The sequence below is a fragment of the Bubalus bubalis genome, chromosome 10, assembly GCF_019923935.1.
Source record: "Bubalus bubalis isolate 160015118507 breed Murrah chromosome 10, NDDB_SH_1, whole genome shotgun sequence".
NCBI lineage: Eukaryota > Metazoa > Chordata > Mammalia > Artiodactyla > Bovidae > Bubalus > Bubalus bubalis.
Window position 1 is genome coordinate 74,289,046 of NC_059166.1, and position 19,022 is coordinate 74,308,067.

A 19,022-nucleotide genomic window follows, 5' to 3' on the forward strand; every position below is an offset into this window, starting at 1 on the left:
AAGTCTCCAGAGGTCTAAAACTATCTTGAACTAATGAAAATGAAAACACAACTCATTTGTTGGATGCAACAAAAGCAGTGCTTAGAGGGAGAAGTTTACAGCACTAATCTAAAATTCAATAATCTAAACTTTCACCACAGAAAATGAAATTAAATCCAAAACAAAGCAGAAAATAAAAATTAGAACAGAAATCAATGAAATTAAAACAGGAAATGAGTGGGGGGTGAAAAGCTAGTCTTTTAAAAGATCAGTAAAAGTGAAAAGACTTAATGAGGTTAGAGAGGAAAAAAGACACAAATTAATAATATGAGAGGCTATCTCTACTAATTCCATTGATTTTAAACAGGTAATAAAGGAATACTGTAAAAATATATATATATATCAATAAAAAGTCTATGCCCACACATTAGAAAACTTAGATAAGTGGACCAGTTCCTTGAAAGACACAACCTGCCAAAACACAAAACGATCTGAATAAACCTACCTATTAAAGAAATAGAATAAATAATAAACTTCCTAAATAGAAAACACTTTGCCCAAATAGGTACACTGGTGAACTCTAACAAACATTCAACAAATTATGCTAAATCTCTTTCAAAATCTAGAAGTAGACTATTTCCTAAATTATTACACCAGTGTTACAGTAAGACCAGACAAGAATCACGAAAACCACAGACTGGTCTCTCTCATAAACACAGACAAAAATCCTTAAATATTAGTAAATCAAATCTAACAATGTATAAAAAGAAATATTCTAGGTATGCAAGGTGGTTCAATATTAAAAAAAATCAATTAATGTAATCTACCACAGCAATAGAATAAAAGGACACTCATTGTGGTGTTATTTGTGGAGGCAAAATCATAGACACAACCTAATATTCAATAATGTAGAGAAATCTGAATAAATTATAGTAAAGTCATACAAAAATGTATCATAGAGCTATTAAAAATGTTTCGTTCTATATTCACCTAGGAAGAGGTTATGGTTACACACAAAAAACCAAGTAATGTATATACCATTTTTGAAAAGAAATTATTCTATGACTATGAACATATATATTTGATGCATCATTACAGGTGCAGAGAAGTCTACAAGCATAAACATAATGTTATCACTGGCTGACCCAGGTGATAGAACTGAATAAGGGTTAGAGGAGGAAGATGGGGAAGTAGTTAACTTTCCTTTGTACGGTTTAACTTAAAGTCAGTCATTTGTGGCTTTAAAAGTTCCAAGAGTACAGTCCAAGGGAGCAAAAAAGATCCTATGTAGAGTGAACCATTCTAGTTTTCTTTTGAAGTTACAGACATCAAGACCTACTCTGCCTGTAGAATTCATAATCCTGGTTATTCCTTCAAATTTCTGATGATCTAATATGTTAGTAGTTGATCAAGAAACCTAACTAGATAACTATCTAGAATAGTTATCCCAATTTTCATTAATATATGACAAGATTTTTGGAAACTTTAAATCAGATTTGAGAAAACACACTAAAAAATTCCACAAATTATTCAAAACAGAAACATACCTTTTTTCTTCAGAAGAGTTCATATTTTCTCCATAAAGTAGTAGAGTAAGTCCTTCTTCCACAGATGCAATTCTTGCCAAAATATGAGCTATATGAATTAAAGCTGTTTCAGAGCAATGTGGAGCAGCCTGTATGTTAAAGATATCATATAATTTTATGACATGCTAACATATCACAGACTAACATTCAAGGATGGTACTGTAATCTAATAAAGCTATATTATCACAACAAAAAAAGAAAGTTAATGATTGTTAGGTTGTGAAATATGTCTGAATTAAATGCATCATTAGATTATATTCTCGTACTAGCACAGTTGATAAGGCAAAAACATACATACTTTTTACCCACAGCTATTACTGTTTATTAAGACAGCTGAAACAATTGCTGCTATTATAATTTTATATGCATATAATTCTAGATGACAAATGCAGTAGCTCTTCTGCTTTGCCCTTTACTTTTCACTCACTGGGCTATATATATCTGATCTAATTTCATTGTACATGCTATCTAACATACTTTCTAAGGGACATCATCTTTTCCCATAACTGATTGGGTCATGAGTTATAGGTGTGACTGCTGCTGCTGCTGCTGCTAAGTCACTTCAGTCGTGTCCGACTCTGTGTGACCCCACAGACGGCAGCCCACCAGGCTCCCCCGTCCCTGGGATTCTCCAGGCAAGAACACTGGAGTGGGTTGCCATTTCCTTCCCCAATGCATGAAAGTGAAAAGTGAAAGTGAAGTCGCTCAGTTGTGCCCAACTCTTAGCGACCCCATGGACTGCAGCCTACCAGGCTCCTCCGTCCATGGGATTCTCCAGGCAAGAACACTGGAGTGGGTTGCCATTTCCTTCCCCAATGCATGAAAGTGAAAAGTGAAAGTGAAGTCGCTCAGTTGTGCCCAACTCTTAGCGACCCCATGGACTGCAGCCTACCAGGCTCCTCCGTCCATGGGATTCTCCAGGCAAGAGTACTGGAGTGGGGTGCCATTGTCTTCTCCATAGGTGTGACTAAGGACTATCAATTCATGAGTTGGCCAATAGCTAATGATGTCAACTAATGAGAAAACCTAAGTGGAACTGATCATATTTCCCCAGTTTTTATTGTTAAAAGTAGTAAAACTAGTTTTATCAGTATATAGAAAATTAGTACATAGGAAATACTAAAAACTAGAGAGTTGTGTCAATGCTAGAGACTATCTAGAAGTCTCAGTCTACTAAAGTTTCCATTCTTTCTGGGACCTACTTATGCACCTGTACCTACATGGATGCAATGCACTTATTCTCCTCGATAATTTTGAATATATCTATACAGTGAGAGTTGAACTGTGAAGAAGGCTGAGCGCCAAAGAATTGATGCTTTTGAACTGTGGTGTTGGAGAAGACTCTTCAGAGTCCCTTGGACTGCAAGGAGATCCAACCAGTCCATTCTGAAGGAGATCAGCCCTGGGATTTCTTTGGAAGGAATGATGCTAAAGCTGAAACTCCAGTACTTTGGCCACCTCATGCGAAGAGTTGACTCATTGGAAAAGACTCTGATGCTGGGAGGGATTGGGGGCAGGAGGAGAAGGGGATGACAGAGGATGAGATGGCTGGATGGTATCACTGACTCGATGGATGTGAGTCTCAGTGAACTCCGGGAATTGGTAATGGACAGGGAGGCCTGGCGTGCTGCGATTAATGGGGTCGCAAAGAGTCGGACACGACTGAGCGACTGATCTGATCTCATCTGATACAGTGACTGCAGCCATGAAATTAAAAGACACTTGCTCCTTCAAAGGAAAGCTATGACAAACCTAGATAGCGTATTAATAAGCAGAGACATCACTTTGCCAACAAAGGTCCATATAGTCAAAGCTATGATTTTCCAGTAGTCTTGTACAGATGAGAGAGTTGGATCACAGGCTGAGTGCCACAAAATTGATGCTTTTGAACTGTAGTCCCAGAGAAGACTCTTGAGAGTCCCTAGGACAGCAAAGGAGATCAAACAGTCAATCCTAAAGGAAATCAACCCTGAATATTCATTTGAAGGACTGATCTGAAGCTGAAGCTCCAATACTTTGGCCACCTGATTGTGAAGAGCCTACTCACTGAAAAAGACACTGATGCTGGGAAAAAACTGAAGGCAAAAGGAGAAAGGGGTGACAGAGGATGAGATGGTTGGATGGCATCACTGACTCAGTGGACATGAATTGAGCAAACTCTGGGACAGAGTAGAGGACAGAGGAGCCTGGCATGCTGTAGCCATGGGGTTGCAAAGAGTCGGACATGACTTAGTGACTGAACAAAAAACACATTGCAACCAATACATTCTAATAAATTCAGTGGGTTAGTTTAACTAATGAGGGGTCAGGTACATTCACCTGAAGAATTCTTAACTAGATGATCTAATGTTTAATTTGTTACTTTCACACTAAATATCTTTCTTAAAAGAAATTCTCTACTTTCCTTCATTCATACACACATTTTTTAAACTTTCTTTTTCCTCATTTTAAATAGTTTATTTGTTTGATATTCTGTCTTTCCTATTAGAGTGGGTTCCTTAAAAAACAATGACTACGTCTTAGTCATTTCTATATTTCAACTACCCAGCACAGAGCCAATGATGCCGCAGTGACTCAGTGGGTAATGTTCAATGCCTTAAGTGAAATAATGAATGTCTATTATGTGCCAGACAGTTTTTTTTTTTTTAATTCTCAAGAATCATTGCAACTTAGGTACAACTACAGAAGTACATAATGTGAGAATATAGACAAACACCGAAATCTGTCAGGGAGAACTGAGAGAAAATTTCAAGATACAATAAATTATGGTCTGAAGAACAAACAGACCAAGTTAGAGACTTTCCAGGGCAAGGAATAAATGTTTGAACATAGGGAAATACTATAACCTGACTTAAAAAATGCAAATGATCTCTTATAACTGGAATATACAGGAAAGAAACAGGTACAATATAAGAAAACAGAAAACTCGATATAAACGTCTAGTTGAAAAGTCTGAAGTTTATCCAGCAAGCAGCAAGTAGCCTTAGTGGCGAAATAGGAATAGGCTGGAAAAAGGAAAACCTGAACAAGGAAAAATGTTTATATTCCAAGCAAGAAATTATCGGGGCTTAAACCAAAGTAACACCTACACTGGTGGCTGAGCAGTGAAGCATCCGCCTGCATACAGGAGACTCTGGAGCACACTTGATCCTGGGCTGGGAAAGTCCCACGGAGGAGGAAATGGCAACCCACTCCTGTAACCTCGCTGGGAAAATCCTATGGACAGAGGAGCCTAACCAGTGGGCAACAGTCCCTGGGGTCACAAAAGAGTCAGAATTGACTGAGCATGCATGAGCATACACAAACAAAAGCAAAAACAGTGGGGATTGAGAGAAATACCTGGATTTTAGACATATGCAGGGGGGGAAAAATCTATAGGTCTTAAATATAAATTGAATGTAGAGAATGAAGGAGTTCCCATTTACAGAACAGAAAAGGGCAGAAAAAAAAAATACTGTTTTGCATACACACAGAGGAAACCAGAAGGGAAAGAGACACGTGTACCCCAATGTTCATCGCAGCACTCTTTATAATAGCCAGGACATGGAAGCAACCTAGATGTCCATCAGCAGATGAATGGATAAGAAAGCAGTGGTACATATACACAATGGAGTATTACTCAGCCATTAAAAAGAATACATTTGAATCAGTTCTAATGAGGTGGATGAAACTGGAGCCTATTATACAGAGTGAAGTAAGCCAGAAAGAAAAACACCAATACAGCACACTAACACATACATATGGAATTTAAAAGATGGTAACAATAACCCTGTATGCGAGACAGCAAAAGAGACACAGATGTATAGAACAGTCTTTTGGACTCTGTGGGAGAGGGAGAGGGTGGGTTGATTTGGGAGAATGGCATTGAAACATGTATAATATCATATAAGAAATGAATCACCAGCCCAGGTTCGATGCATGATACAGGATGCTTGGGGCTGGTGCACTGGGATGACACAGAGGGATGGTATGGGGAGGGAGGTGGGAGAGGGGTTCAGGATGGGGAATATGTGTATACCCTTGGCGGATTCATGTTGATGTATGGCAAAACCAATAGAATACTGTAAAGTAATTAACCTCCAATTAAAATAAATAAATTAAATAAATTTTAAAAAAAGAAAAAGCTGAGTTTGGCTCATGGAATAAATAACAAAAAAAGGTGTTCAGTAGGCACCTAAAGTTAGGAGGCAGCTAAAGAAGTCTGGAGCTGAAGTGATCTCATCATCCAGGAAAAGCATACTAAGAGAAAGAAAAGTGAACCAGGTCCTGAATCACTGAAGACAGCAGGGACTTGGAAGGGAAACCACCGAGGTAACAAAGAATATTTAGAAAGGGACAGAAAAAAACAGAAAGATTGTAGGAAAGCTAAGGAATAATTTCAGAAGTGGTCTACTGTGTTAATGATCAAATCTGAAAAGTTACGTTTTAAAATTACAGGCAACTGCAATCAAAGCTCCATCAGTGACATGATGAAGGCAAGATTATAATACAATGAGGTGAGAAACAATGGGAAGAGAAGGAGCCAAGACAAGAATGGTAAGGTGCCATAATTAAAAGCTTATTGTTAAAAAGATCAGATATAAGGTGGTAGTTAAAATTGTGCACTGGGTAATCAAGAGTTTCCCCCATCCCAACACATTTACAGCTAAAAGAAAGATGCCAAAATAAAACAGAAAGTTAAAGATAGATAGATGAAAGTTAAGAAGCAATACGGGAAATAGATGGGGAAACAGTGTCAGACTTTATTTTTCTGGGCTCCAAAATCACTGCAGATGGTGATTGAAGCCATGAAATTAAAAGACGCTTACTCCTTGGAAGGAAAGTTATGACCAACCTAGATAGCATATTGAAAAGCAAGGTCTGTCGAGTCAAGGCTATGGTTTTTCCAGTAGTCATGTATGGATGTGAAAGTTGGACTGTGAAGAAAGCTGAGCGCCAAAGAATTGATGCTTTTGAACTGTGGTGTTGGAGACTTTTGATAGTCCCTTGGACTGCAAGGAGGTCCAACCAGTCAATTCTAAAGGAGATCAAGTCCTGGGTGTTCATTGGAAGGACTGATGCTAAAGCTGAAACTCCAATACTTTGGCCACCTCATGCGAAGATCTGACTCACTGGAAAAGACCCTGATGCCAGGAGGGATTGGGGGCAGGAGGAGAAGGAGACGACAGAGGATGAGATGGCTGGATGGCATCACCGACTCCATGCACGTGAGTTTGAGTAAACTCTGGGAGTTGGTGATGGACAGAGAGGCCTGGCATGCCGCGATTCATGGGGTCGCAAAGATTCGGACATGACTGAGCGACTGAACTGAACTGAACTGAAGAAGCAATAGCTATGGTTCAAAATCCAGCAGTACATTTCTTAGCTCTGGTATGTGGTTTACATTTTGAAATTTATGTTATGGTTATGTTTAGATTTCAAAATTTATGTTATGGCATTCTATAATATTAAATTGTATATTATGATCTATTTATTTCTTCTCTGGTCATCCTGTTTTCCTGAGGCTAAGATCAAAATATTTTCATTATGACTACTTACTTTCCCAGAATTCCACACTGTGTACCACAGTCACATAAATGTTTAATGCTTTCTGAATGAGCAATAAATGATGAATATGTGAGTGGGTGAACAGCTGCCCATCCCACTGAGAGGTGGGCAAAGGGAGAAGACATCAATGAAAACACTACAAAACACAGACACGGAAAATCAAAAACCTTTAGTCTATTGCTAAGGCTTTTAGTCATTTCCCAGAAATTTAGTCACAGGAGTGGAGAGATACATTACACAGACTGCACTAGTGGTGATGCTACCAACTCTTCCACCTACTAAATGTCTGACATTAAGTCTCTTTCAGCCTCGGCTGTGATGGATACAGTATATAATGTAAGGTAATATACTGCACAAACCGCAGAGACACACATAGGCTCAGAACTGGGATGCTTATAAGTTTATCTAAAACAATACTTGTTCTTCATATGTAAAAAAAGCTGACTCCAGGAAAATATTTCCAAGGGCTCTACAGTTGTCATTAAAACAAACAACAAAGTATTCATAAGACTTAAAAGATTTATAAAACAAATATCTTAATAGATAACTTCAGTTCTTGCCTGACCACAAAAAAAGATTAAGATGTTATATGGCCTTTTCCCTGACACTGTCATAACTAAAATCAACTAACTGTATGAAGTAAAATTTAAAATACATTTATATGGAAAATGGTATAATACTTCAAATGATCAAATTTAGAAGTCCCACTGAATATTCACTAATACCCAAGTAAGAGACTCTTTATTACCAACCTTAGTTCCTTTCATTAAGTTATGAATAGGCTGAAGAAGAGCCTCAATCACAGTGTTGTTATATAAGCATTCAATTGCACATTCTTTCTGATCACAGAGTATACACAGAACTTCAGTTGCCATACTTGCAGGAGAATAATCCTCTGATAAAGAAGAAGTATTTTTTGAAAATGTAATAAGACATTACTTACATCTTTTGTTTCTGTGTTAGCTATTGCTGTTTCAAAAAGCTCATCAAGGTTAATTAAAGAGTTTAAAAATCATACAATTCAATGCTCAAAGGATGATTTATTACCAAATTATGACCTGAAACTTGAGAATATTTGCATAATGTATCTTCAAGTTAATGAAAGCAAATGACATTATAAACACCAAAAGACATCATTAGATCATTTGCTGTTTGACATAAAAGCTCTGCTTGATAGTGAGGATGTGGTTTGAAGCAAATTCACAACTTCTCCCCTCCTGGCAAACACCTTTCTGATTGCATTCACTTTTCTTCTTTTTCTTAAAAAAAGAAGAAAGTATATTCAGGTGTCAAGCCTGGGAGTAAACTAGAATCATTAAAAAGTATAAAACACAGCCAAAAAGAAAGCAGAGGAGAAACTGTAATGGAAACTAGCATATTTCTTGTGTTAGCATAAAACCAATGAAATAAACGAACATTTTTAAGACTTTTAAAAATATACATATTCAGCAAGACACAGATATAAATAAATATAATATAGAGAACAGAGTACCAAAATTAATGTGGTATTTTTAGTTTCATAAATTAACACTTGCAGATATTTGCCTCCTAATATACTAAACAAAACAGTGTTTTACATGAAGAAATTAGGGAACCAAAAGTTAGTAATGTAAGGTTTTCCTGGTAATATACAACATAAACACACTAAAGTTCTTAATTTATACTCTAATATTCCATACTCCATAAATTCACTAAGCAAATACTTGACAGGACCAATGTAATTTATTATGAATAATGCTTTCTTAATGAAATCTCTTTACCAAATGAGGTCTGTGAAAACATCCAGAAAATAGAATATTTTTCCATGGTTTCTATTTCTCTATTTATAATAGAAGCAGATTACCTAAATGACCAGGTGATGTCATCTTTGGACAAGTTGGTGAATGATAGATAAGTTGGGTAAACAGAACCAGAAGATCTGTAAGGGATACTGAATCTTCAAAAAGGAAGAAAAAGAACATCATTTTCTAGCATATGTTTACAAGTTAGAAAATTTTAAACTAATCATCCATCCTCCTAATCTGAGTTTTCATAGAGACTATGGTACAATTAGGAAAAAAGGGTCTATAATACAAGATTATATCCAGAAGAATAAACTAGACATAGTTGCCTAAAGATCACAGCTAATTTTTAGCGGAATCAGAACAAGGACTTCTAGTTCTGAATCCAGACTTGAATCATCCAATATATCTAGGATTTTAAAAGGCAGAGAAAAAAAAAATAAGGAAACATTAAAGACAGGGGAAACAGAATTATACAAGTAGGAAGAAGTACATACTGGGAGAAAAAAAAATAACAACACTTTACATAAGCCTGTCAGCAGACTGAAAGGTATCTTGCTCAGTATCCTAGGAGAGACCAAGCCAAATCTCTAAACTAAAAAATCATAGCACAAATTTTATCATACCTGAATATATTCATATCTCCTAATTGCACTTACCTTTTCTAGTCTTTAACTTTATAGGAAATAGCTTTCGGCCTTGTGTATAGATCAGTAATCTTCCCAAAAGGCTCAGTGAGTGAACGAAATAAATGTATTGTAATTCTTGTCCTGAGTAGTAGAAAGTTTTCTGCTTAATCCCTTAAAAGAAAAACAATTACATTTGTTTTAATGCTATTATATTTCATAGTACCTGTTTTTATTTCTCTCTGAACATTAAACAAGGTTGCAGTCTATAATGGAGACACTTGGTATAAATTTCTTTAAAAATCCCTTACTGTTTCCCAAGATACTTTAATACACTTAAATCTGAAGAAAAGCATTCATTATAAAATTTATCAAACCTCAGAAAACTATAATAGGCATACAGTGATCATTCTAAAACAAATACCATAAGATTGTTAGTTATCTGTCATTATAAAGAGACTGAATTAAGGAAGGAAGGAACTCAATATAAAACATTATTACTGCATAATTCTACCAATTAAAGGCCAGTAGCACAATCATATTTGTAACCATGTTTGCAGATGAAATTAGAATTGCTAAAATAAAGGCACCTTCTAACATATATCATTTATTCATTCATTCATCCATACATTCAAGATCTACTGAGTACCTGTTTTATATAAGACCTTGAACTACTTGCTGGTGTCAAAAACCAAGAAGAGTGAAACCAGGCTTCCAGTGGCAAACAGCCTGATATGAACAGAGCACAGGGAGGATAAGTAGGAGAAACAAATGGCTAGAGGATAGCAGCAACATATCAGGACTTAGCTGCAAAAAGAGTATGGGCTTTATTACAGAGGCAACTGGGATGATACTAAAGGGTTTCAAGCAGAAAAGTAATCAAATATGTTTGTGGAAAACTGACTGATGGCAACATGGAAAGGTGAATGGAAGAAGGTCAAGGCTTAAAGTAACAATCATTAGGAAAATCACGAACAAAAACATCTATTAGAAAAAAGAATGGAGAAGATGAGACAAAAAATAAATGTTCAAGGAAATAAAATCAATGTGCCTTAGCTAGAATTACATGCATACCATGAAAAGATTTTTTAAAAATTCTCAAGTTTCTGAGTACATAGTAAATTCTTCTTCTATTTAATTCTGAAGAAAAAATGTTTAGAAAGATAATAATGATTTCAGTCCTTGATATTTTAATATTGACCTTCCCAAGGATCTTCCAAATAGAATACTAAGTATGAGTGCATTGGTCTGGGACTCAGGAAAGGAATACAGACTTAAACATTTCAGGGTGATCATTTATATATAAAAATATGTAATACTTGAAACCATGAGAGTGAACTGGCTCCCTCAAGAGACAACAGATAGACTAAGCTGAAAAAAAAAGCAAAGAGCAAAACTTTTTAAGTACAGACATAAAAAGAGCCTTTCAAGTGACTAAGAAAAACGTGTTAGATGAGAATGAAGAAATCCAAGAAAGAATGGTATCAGGAAGATGAGGGAAAGAGTCAAGAGAGGCAAATGCTGTAAAATGAGGGCAAGAAAGAAGAGAAAGTTAATGCAAAGACCATGGAGCAGCAGAAATAAAAGTCTCATTTTCATGGTTGAGAAGTGAATAGGAGATAAAGAAATGGGGCCTGGGTATATATTCAATAGTTAGAAGGCCTTTTCTCTTAAGGAAAGCAAAGAGAAGTAAGATACATATGAAATTGCTCACTTTTTTGTATGAAAAATATGAGCAGGTTTAGAGAATGCAAGGAAAGGTACCAACAGAAAGGAAGACAACAACAAATGAAGCAATGGTTCTTAAAAACACAAAACAAAACACCAGATGGGAACTGAATCAAGAGCAGACAAGTAGTTCAATCTGGAACAGAAGGATTACCTCTTCATTCTAACTGGGAGAAAGGGAACATTGATAAGGGCACATAAATATGCATCTGCATGCATAAATGCAAGACATCTAGGAATTTCATATCTAAAAACTTCCATTTTTCCCAATGAGACAGGATGCAAAATTTACTCTTAGAAAAAAATGGGCAGGGGCAGGGGCAATACAGTACAGTTTGATGAAATTCATTGAACACTGAAGAAAGAATACCTAAGATGATTACAAAGCAACACAAAGAGCTGCTGAAGCAAGAGAAATGCACCAGTGCACTATCAATTTAATGTTACAACACTCTATGCAACCTGTCCTCTTCCTGAGGACTGGAAGTGACCTAGAGTCTCTGCTCAATTTCCTGAGGACCAGAGGTGATCTAGCATCTCTGCTCAATATCCTGAGGACCAGAGGTGACCTAGAGTCTCTGCCCAATTTCCTGAGGACCACAGGTGACCTAGAGCCTCTGCTTAATTTTCTGAAGACCAGAGGTGACCTAGAGTAGAAGAACTGTAGGCAGGAAACTCTGAAAGAGAAGAAGGCAAAAATTTTGAAAGAAGTGTTGAAAGACTGCAATGAAGCACCCTGAAGTCTTCATTAGACAGGGAAAAAACCAAGGTAGTGAAGGGCTGGGAGAGTGGTAGGGGAAAAAAGCTAGATACAACATTTTAATATTAATTAGAAAAATTTATGAATTTACAGATTATATACACACACAAAGGCTTCACTGGCAGCTCAGACATTAAAAAATATGCCTGCTGCAATGCAGGAGACTGGGGTTTGATCCCTGGGTTGGTAATATCTCCTGGAGAAGGGAATGGCTACCCACTCCAGTATTCTTGCCTGGAGAATTCCATGGACAGAGGAGCCTGGTGCAATGGCACCCCACTCCAGTACTCTTGCCTGGAAAATCCCATGGATGGAGGAGCATGGTAGGCTGCAGTCCATGGGGTCGCTAGGAGTCGCACACGACTGAGCGACTTCACTTTCACTTTTCACCTTCATGTACTGGAGAAATGGCAACCCACTCCAGTGTTCTAGCCTGGAGAACCCCAGGGATGGGGGAGCCTGGTAGGCTGCCGTCTATGGGGTTGCACAGAGTCACACACAACTGAGGCGACTTAGCAGCAGCAGGAGCCTGGTGGGCTACAGTCCATGTGGTCACAAAGAGTCAGACATGACCGAGTGACTAACACTTTTACTCTCATATGCATATAAACTTATATATCTTTGTCTTCTCTCAAAGTTCTGGCTTCTTTCTGTACTATCTCCTTTACTACAAAACACTTATATTTTGAAACCTGTTAATAATTGGTCTTTGGCCAATTTTCTTGAGTAAAGAATTTATTCAGGGATAAAGAAAATTATAAAATATCTTCATATTCTCAAAGAACTTAATATTTCCCTAAAGAAGTGACATGGAATGATAAGATATCAAATTCACATACAAAGCTGTATGAAGTCAGCAAGAACAATAAAAGTTCACCCAAGGCAAAGATGCCTTCTTGAAAAACTCAAAGTTTACTCTTTCACAATAAGATTTTTATCAGTGTAGGGATTATGGATAGTGGCAGCAGGAGCAGGAATAACCAAAGTGTAGGCACTGGTATGCCTTCTAAGAGAAGTTTCACTTCTATCAATAACTAGATATGAGATTAGATAGATATATAAGGGCCAGACTATGAAACATCTAGATTATTTTAGCTCAGACTGAGAATAAGCAGAGAAGAATCATAAAATGGGGCAAAGTGTTCAATAATAAAACAGTATTCCATAGAAATCTTCCTCCCACTAAAATGCACCTGATACACTTTCATTCTTTCTTCCTCTAGTGTATTACTGCAGTGTAACTCACGAAGACATACACCGTGTTATGAGCTGAAAAACTGCAGACTATATGAATCACTATGATAACCTCAAATGTAGATCTGCTACAAAAGGTCATATTATGCTGTATCTTAAATCTGTGGAAAGTATCTTGTATTAGCAAAAGCAATCTAATTTATTATGATATTAAAAAATAAATTACAAAGCTATTTATTAATAAAATTTACCATTTTTTAAAATGTAACAAAATATAATACTTACCACAAGACTTTGAATGTCCCAAAACTTCATCACCTTTCATGGTTTCACACAACTCAAAGTACTGAACACACTGCTGAACCGCTGTAGTTATCTAATAAAATAACAGCTTATTAATTCTAAAATTTTAAGCACACAAGTCCATGTATTAAAGAAGTTAGTCAAGACTGTAAAATATGTTGAAAAAATATCTAAGAAAAATATTCAGAAAATGTAGAATAGCACCTTTCCACTGAAGCTCAGTCTCTGCAGTTACATTTTAACTATGGCTTCATTCCAGGCAACATGGAAAATATTTGTAGACCAATAAATATACTATTGTTATAATGTTAGTATTAAGACAAAAATACAAATGTATTTTACATTTTATAGTGAAAGATGAAAAATTTCTGGTCATGACTTTAAAAATTCTCTTGTCAATATCCCCAATTTCCTTGCCTTAAGAGTCTTTTCTTCCTACTTAGCCAGTAAAAAGTGACCTGTATCTAGCTTTCATTTCCATCTTAGATACCAGAATTGCTAAAAGCTGATAAAGAAAATTCTCAATACAAAGAACAGTCATAAAAAATGATCTCCAATTTCTGTACCCAGCAATTCTCTGATAGTCTTGATTCTACCTCCTTTTCCCACTCTCCTCAAGCAAATATTTCAAATCTTTTTCCTTTCCTCTGCACCTACATACTTCCTGTAGATACTGTCTCATTCTGCTCTCAAATAGAGGTCACCAGTGAGTTAAGGAGTAATAATTGCTAGATGTAGTAATAAAGAGGGTTTTGTTGATCGTCAAAAGATCAATTTCAAGGAAGCTTGGGGAATAGAACTATAAGGAAAGGGAATAGGAACTGAAAAATTAAAGGCAGATAATATAATTTTCATTTTCAAGAAGGTTTGCCATGAAAGAAAAAAAAGGGTAAAACATAGGGGTGAGGTCTTAGGTCAAGAATGAATTCTTCAGGTTGAAAGGATATGGTCTTGCTTAAGTAGAAAGGAAGTTAAGAGTATATAGAAGAGAAAGGATAATTAATAGAATAGTGTCTAAGAGCAGGAGCAGCTAGGACCTAAGGGAAAGGAAAGGTTAAGCTTTAGATGGGAAAATGAAGGAGGCTGTGTGGACAGAGATGAGTTCATAATGATGGAATCAAGGAATGGATAGATTTCCTAGTCTCATTCATTCTTATGGCCTTATTTCATGTAGAAGAATTAGCATGGCAGAATTACCATCATTAGAATGGCCCGCCAACAAGACTGGACTTTGACCATCATCTGGAAACTTAGATTTCAGGACTTTTCCTACCATTCCAAAAACAGTACCTCAACAAACAACGTGGTTTTTATGCTGAACGTCTGTGTTCCTTCTGGGTGTGTGGAATCCCTGATATGTAGTAGGCAGAAGGTGCGAACATGATTAATCCCTGACTTGAAAATGGGCACTAAGTATCTAATAAATTTCTCTGGTAGACAACATTTCACATGAGCTGTCATAATTTGACACTGGAGAAATTCAGATGAGTCCTGTGTGACTCTGCTGGGAAAAAAGACTCTTAGAAGTTCATGCCTGGTATCTTCTCCAGTGTGCCTTATCCTTACACCAGTTCTGTTTTGCATCTTTTTTTTTGGTAAGAAACCATAGCTGGGAGTACAACTACATGCTGAGTGCTAGAAATTCTCCCAGCAAATCATCAAATCTAGGGATGGGCTTTGGAAACCCCCTTCCATATCTATGTCTAAATCAACCTTTAGGATCCAGATCCATAAAATGAAATCTCCCCACCAGGAAATCTGGATCTCAAACTTGGTATGACCAAATCTACCAAATCTAAAGCCATAACCTTTTCCAAAATCCTGTTTTCTTCCTACTGTGTTACTTATATCAATGAATGACAAATATTCAAATGAGTAAGTCCTGACCCAAAGTATGAGTGGCTAAGTCGTGTCTGACTCTTTGTGACCCCATGGACTGTAGCTCACCAGGCTCCTCTGTCCAGAGAATTCTCCAGGCAAGAATACTGGAGAGGGTAGCCATTTCCTTCTCCAGGGGAACTTCTTGACCCATGGATTGAACCTGAGTCTCCTCCATTGCAGGTAGATTCTTTACCACTGAGCCACCAGGGAAACTCAAGTTCTTACCAAACCCCCATTCAAAAAGTCAAGTCCTCTAAAACTTATATTCAAAATATAGTACTCCTAAGACCATCCATTTATCCCAATTCACTGTCATAGCCTTAATTCATGTTTCTATCATCTTTTGCCTCTTAGGAGAAATGTATTGAAGTAAAAACTATCTCCATCTACACCTTCAGTCCATTTCCCAAATTTTCCAAAGCCCTAATATAATGTTACTTCAGTACATGAAAATCTATCAGTGTACTACTAAATCTCCAGAATAAAGGTCAATCACCTAAATTTGACAATAAGAACTTTCTAATGACCTAATATTAGTTTTATTCCTATTACCCTCCAGATGCCCATCTCCCAAGACACGCACAGAGAAATACATCTACCTGTGTAAAAAGTCAGTCACCAAAAGCCAATTCAACAGTCATCTGACTAGTCAAATAACCAATTCATTAAAAGCAAATCCACCAAAAATCTCACCAATCAGTACACATCAATTAATTCTGAAACACATTCAAAGCTGAAATGTACAAGAAACTCATTTTTATCTGCAAAAGGGAAAAGGGTGAAGATTCCCTTCAAGTAGGTTGTATTTACTCTTCATGAAATTATGAGACCTTATCCTGCCTCATACATGATGAAACAAGCTAAGGTCAACTGACACAGACCCAATTTAAAGTACCTAAAAATTTTTCAAAAAACATCATCCACTTAATACTAGTTTTAAGGGAACTGGTTTTCAGGAAATTTCTCTAATACTAACTCACACATCTCTTAGCAATCTATGTCCAGCCATATTAAGTACGTGCAGTTTCCAAGTGTACTATGTATTTTCCAATCCCTAAAGCTTTTAAAACATGCTATTCCATGGCCCTGAAATATTTTCCCACCACTACACTAACCACCTTCCCTCCTTTCCAGAATAACACCTATTCATTAATTTAAAAAATTCCCCACAATCCTTGGAAATGAGTGATTGTTCTATGGATAAAAGCCAGAACAACCATACTTTTATATAACCATGGTTAACAGGTATATAGAACAAAATTAAAATCTTGTAAATCATTGTATGTCAACAGATCTCAATGAACTTAACTTCTGAAAACCAACCAATCAGTAGCCCCTTCCTTCTAAAAGTCAGCCAACAACAGATATGCTCTGGGAAATTTACTGTTGGCTTGAACTCACTTATCACTTCTAAAAGCCCATCAGACCACTTCCAAGTTTTCCCCAAAATCCTGTATTAACATCTGCTTTGCCTAATTAAGTAAGCAACAAATACAGTTTGATGCATTGTTTCAGATACTGAACAGTGCTCTTAAACTTCAACATTTCTGGAGCTTCCAAGGAAATTACCTTGAGGACTCTCAATTGGCATCATTTCCATGGGGTCCTCAAAGAAAAGCGTCCACTGGGGCCATAAATCCCAAGCTTTGATAATCCTTCTTCAGATTTGCCACCACTTGAGTCTGTGTCAACGATGATCTAAGATTCATCTTGCTTTATTGAGTTCTCATTGCTAGATTTTATTATCCTTGGATTTATTATGAAATAGCTCTTTGTACAAAGAAGCCTCTTTGTTGTGGAGGAGCACCACTGGGTCATTAGTTCTATTATTGTTCTATTATTAACATGCCTATTCTTTTGTGTTCATTTTGCTTTTGTCGTTATTTGCACAGACTCTGAACTCCTGTTTTGTTTTGGGTTAGCTTGCATCTACTGAGTATATAAAAGAATGCTCAGAAGAAGGCATAGTCCAAGAAGTCTCTAATCCAGTCAATTCAATCCAAACCAGCCCTGAGATGAGTGGCTACCAGCAATAAACTCATTTAAAGGAAACTGGTCATATTGCCTTGGGACTTCTACAAAAATTTCATGACTACACTCCCTGACTTGTCAATTCTTGAAAAAAAAAGGGAATCAATGATTATTCTATCACCAATCACACAGCCCCTCCCTCACTTCTGCTTAGTCAGAACCTGAAACACCATTCATAAACACGCACTTTTGCCCAAAAGTATAGTGATTTGTTTCATGTTTATCAGGAGTTTGTCTAGGATGCAGCCTCCGCTTGATAGAAATACTTTTGAGATGAAATTATATTAAAATCCTAATTCTTCAAAAACTGCCATTACGGGGAAATTTTGATATGACAAACATAGTTAAAACAGGCTCTAAAGAATTAGAAGACAAATGAACAAACAGCTTCTGTGTGAACTCAAAGCACTATCTCCAAGATAATCTCTCTCAGATACTCTTTTTTTTTTTTAATTTTATTTTTAAACTTTACAAAATTGTATTAGTTATGCCAAATATCATAGTGAGTCCGCCACAGGTATACATGTGTTCCCCATCCTGAACCCTCCTCCCTCCTCCCTCCCCATACCCTCCCTCTGGGTCATCCCAGTGCACCAGCCCCAAGCATCCAGTATCGTGCATCGAACCTGGACTGGCAACTCGCTTCATATATGATATTTTACATGTTTCAATGCCATTCTCCCAAATCTTCCCACCCTCTCCCTCTCCCACAGAGTCCATAAGACTGTTCTATACATCAGTGTCTCTTTTGCTGTCTCGTACACAGGGTTATTGTTACCATCTTTCTAAATTCCATATATATGCGTTAGTATACTGTATTGGTGTTTTTCTTTCTGGCTTACTTCACTCTGTATAATAGGCTCCAGTTTCATCCACCTCATTAGAACTGATTCAAATGTATTCTTTTTAATAGCTGAGTAATCCTCCATTGTGTATAGGTACCAAAGCTTTCTTATCCATTCATCTGCTGATGGACATCTAGGTTGATTCCATGTCCTGGCTATTATAAACAGTGCTGCGATGAACATTGGGGTACACATGTCTCTTTCAATTCTGGTTTCCTCAGTGTGTATGCCCAGCAGTGGGATTGCTGGATCATAAGGCAGTTCTATTTCCAGTTTTTTAAGGAATCTCCACACTGTTCTCCATAGTGGCTGTACTAGTTTGCATTCCCACCAACAGTGTTAAGAGGGTTCCCTTTTCTCCACACCCTCTCCAGCATTTATTGCTTGTAGACTTTTGGATCACAGCCATTCTGACTGGCGTGAAATGGTACCTCATAGTGGTTTTGATTTGCATTTCTCTGATAATGAGTGATGTTGAGCATCTTTTCATGTGTTTGTTAGCCATCTGTATGTCTTCTTTGGAGAAATGTCTATTTAGTTCTTTGGCCCATTTTTTGATTGGGTCATTTATTTTTCTGGAGTTGAGCTGTAGGAGTTGCATGTATATTTTTGAGATTAGTTGTTTGCCAGTTGCTTCATTTTCTATTATTTTCTCTCTCAGATACTCTTTAGCTCACTTTCACTCAAATCTTTAAAAACTCATTCTTCCTTGCACTCATTTCTACACATCTTTATTTTCACTATCCACGTAAACTTACTTC

The 19,022-nt window shown here is 36.8% G+C and overlaps 1 protein-coding gene across 2 annotated transcripts in view; it reads right to left on the reverse strand.

Moving 5' to 3' along the window:
* TBC1D32 (TBC1 domain family member 32) overlaps nucleotides 1-19,022 on the reverse strand; it is a 211,652-nt gene that overhangs the window by 149,931 nt on the left and 42,699 nt on the right. For both annotated transcript variants that reach the window (XM_025294780.2, XM_025294778.2), the window contains 5 exons: nucleotides 13,487-13,577; nucleotides 9,553-9,693; nucleotides 8,956-9,048; nucleotides 7,865-8,007; nucleotides 1,527-1,654 (listed from right to left, as the gene is read on the reverse strand). In XM_025294780.2, coding sequence (XP_025150565.1) covers nucleotides 1,527-1,654; nucleotides 7,865-8,007; nucleotides 8,956-9,048; nucleotides 9,553-9,693; nucleotides 13,487-13,577 — 596 coding nt within the window. The remainder of the gene's footprint in view (nucleotides 1-1,526; nucleotides 1,655-7,864; nucleotides 8,008-8,955; nucleotides 9,049-9,552; nucleotides 9,694-13,486; nucleotides 13,578-19,022) is intronic.